Source organism: Emiliania huxleyi (genome assembly GCF_000372725.1).
Source record: "Emiliania huxleyi CCMP1516 chromosome Unknown EMIHUscaffold_1753, whole genome shotgun sequence".
NCBI lineage: Eukaryota > Haptophyta > Isochrysidales > Noelaerhabdaceae > Emiliania > Emiliania huxleyi.
This window is the reverse complement of record NW_005200831.1, coordinates 1529-4420: the sequence shown is the minus strand read 5'-3', so window position 1 is coordinate 4420 and position 2892 is coordinate 1529. Positions and strand designations below refer to the sequence as shown.

Sequence of the window (2892 nt, the reverse complement as noted above, 5' to 3'; positions counted from 1 at the left end):
GCGCCTTGCCGAGGTGGAGCGGGCAACTGCTCGTTAGCTGTTTGAGCACCCGCGCCAGCTCCCCCGCGCAAAGTGGCTCCCCAGCGAAACGCTGCCCCTGCTCGGGACACGGCGCAAGTGATCTCAGATTCGTCGACGACTTGGATGAGCGTTTTTAGTGGGTCGTGGTTTATGACGGCCGCCTGCTGGCCGCCGAGCGCTGCAAATGCTGCGACGAGGTTGTCTTTAAACGCAGTGTGGCTGCGGGGCGCGAGGCGGATGAGGCGGAGCGCCCGCGTGAGCGCGGTCGACTCGCTGAGCGCCGCATGGAAGTACTGCACCAGAAACCCAATCGGTTCTGCACGGAAGAGTGGAGGGAGGGGTGGCGGAGAGGAGGGGGGAGTCGCTGCTGAAACCATGGACGCGAGCCTCGCACCTGCTGGTCGGTTCTCGAGCAGCAGCGCGAGCGCGTCGCGCATGTACGGCGCAACGCCGCACCGATCAAGGTACTCCTCGCCGTCGAAGGACGAGGTGCGCTGCGGCTCGCCGCCCCAGGTTGTGATGCGCATGTATTTAATGTGCGCCACACGCACGACCGGCACGGCACGGTCGGTTAGGTAGGTAACGACAACGAGAACAGGTCGCGACAAGGTCGCGATACCTCGCAATGGAATTTTACAACAACAAAGCTCCCTCGGGACTGGCGCGCACTGGCATTAACACAGGGTGTCGCCAACCAAAGCGACACGCACTCGAGGGTAGTGCCGACGGGACGCAGCTCGAGGGCGACTCTCGCGAAGGCACGGCTGGCAACCGTGGCGTGGGGCTCGCGTTCGACAAGACCGGGATCGCTCTACCGGCAAACCTCTCGCTGACATGCGCGCCCCGTCGAGCTGACGGCGGGCGCGCTGAGGTCGCACGCCAAGCCAAGTTATATGCCAATGGCATGCGATCAAGAATCGGCTCACGCGCCTCTACTCGCATACGCTCACCCTAGAATTGTCACCGCCAGTGAGTGCGAGATAGGGCTAGCGGCTGGCGGCTAGCCCCTGAGGAGAGTGACCAGAGACACCTCACATGACCCCATCTAGTCCGGCCTCGCGGTCGGCGGAGATTGCTAGAGGACGAGCAAGACTGCTCCAGCCTCACGCGCTCGCCCCTGTCGTCTGTTGTGTTGTTGTGCCCTTGTTTGTTCCTTCGGCGACTTGGCTGGGGGAGACGACAGGGGGGGTGCGCGGCCTTGAGTTATGTGTACGCCAACTCAGGGTGTGTGGCAGCCAGCTGGCTGTGTGTCTTGTGAGCTTGTTTGTGTCTGTGTGTCGTTCGTGCGTGTCGTCATCATCTGTCCCGCGTCCACCCATACCGCGTTGGTGTCCAGTCCGAGCCTGACTGTTGTTCATCTTTCTACATACTTACATACACAACACAGCAATGGAAAATAACGTACGGGCCCTCAGCGGAGCTGGGAAGAGGACCGACGCAAGCGGCGTGGCGTGGAGCGGTTGAGCATCCCTCCGGGGGCCCCCCTCTGCACCGGGGAGGCGTTGTTGGAGGCTAGGACGCAAGCGTCCGTCGCCCTTTTCAAACTCGGGGCCCACTCCGCTACGCTCCGACCCGAATTTGGAGGGCCTAAAAGTTTAAGGTGTTTTGCACGAACCTGGGCTCCCAAGTTCCGCCCCCCCCCCCCCCCCTCCCTCCTGTGTGTAGGCCGTTTAGTGCTGGCGGGAAGAGGCGCGCCGAGCCATCGGCGACGTCCCGGCGAGCTCATGGGCGCTCAAAAGGTCGCGGACCCGCCCGTCGCTTGCCGCCCCTCTCCCAGCCCTTGCCGGCGACAGGATCACGAACCTAGGGCTCAGTTCCGTCTCCCCCCCCTCTCTCCTGTAGGCAGGCCGTCCCGCGCTGGCGGGAAGAGGCGCGCGCCAGTCGCTTGCCGCCCCTCTCCCAGCCCTTGACGGCGACGGGATCACGAACCTAGGGCTCAGTTCCGTCTCCCCCCCTCTCCCTCCTGTAGGCATGCCCAGAGCCTAGACGCGCTAGAGTGCGTCACATCCCCGTTTCCCGCGCGTTCAGGTCCGTAGCGCCTGTGCGCCCGCCGCGCCCAGCCTCGAGCCCTCAGGCAAGGCTTGCACAGGCCGCGGCGGCGGCAGAGAGGGAACTAAGGGCCAGGCGCGGCCCTCCTCCCGGGGTCGGTGGAGAAAGCTCAGGCGCCGTGCCCGAGCCCGCCGCCCAGCCTCGAGCCCGCCGAGTTGCGCTTGTGCAGGAGGTGGAGGTAGACGAGGACCGCCGCGGCGGGAAGGAGGACGCAGAGGACGCCGAGCACGACGGCCGGCGGCAGCCACCACGGCTCCACGCCGTCGGCGACGGAGTAGAGGTAGTTGAAGGTCGAGATGAGCGCAGCCGCAATCGCCGTCCCGACGAGCGCCACGCCGCGCATCTGCAGGTCGCGCACGCGGCGGATGCGCGCGAGCTCGAGGTTGATCTTCTTGCGGTAGCTGTAGCCGTTGGCGCGGATGTGGCCGCCGGCTGCCTTGCTGAGCCGCGCCTGCAGGCGGAGGGAGGGCCGAGAGCGGCGCTGTCACGAGGGGCTGAGTGTCGATCGCGCCGTGTAGGGCAATCGTTCCACTCTCAGTCGCTGTTGCGGTCACAAAGAGAGGGCGAGTTCTGTCTAGCGGCGCGCCAAGATGTCGGGCGGCGCGTCGCCCTCGATGTCGAAGAGCGCCTTGGCGGCGCCGAGCGCGTCGAGCACCTAGCGAACGGAATAGGGCAACCGAGTCAGTGGACACTGACTGTGAACGAGGAGCGTCCGGGAGGAGAGTAGTGGAGCGAACCTTCTGGTCGCCCGCGATGCAGTCGATGACGGCGATGCCGCGCTCGACGCCGATCTTGCGCCGCAGCTCGAGGACGGACATCCAG

The 2892-nt window shown here is 65.5% G+C and overlaps 1 protein-coding gene across 1 annotated transcript; it reads right to left on the bottom strand.

Annotated features, from left to right (window-relative positions):
* Positions 1–140: 140 nt before the first annotated feature.
* Positions 141–548, bottom strand: EMIHUDRAFT_123063 (hypothetical protein; the record flags this gene model as incomplete). Its single annotated transcript, XM_005783887.1, has 2 exons — positions 141–337; positions 416–548. Coding segments are annotated over 2 exons (330 nt in total), but the record flags the coding sequence as incomplete, so codon positions are not given.
* Positions 549–2892: the final 2344 nt, after the last annotated feature.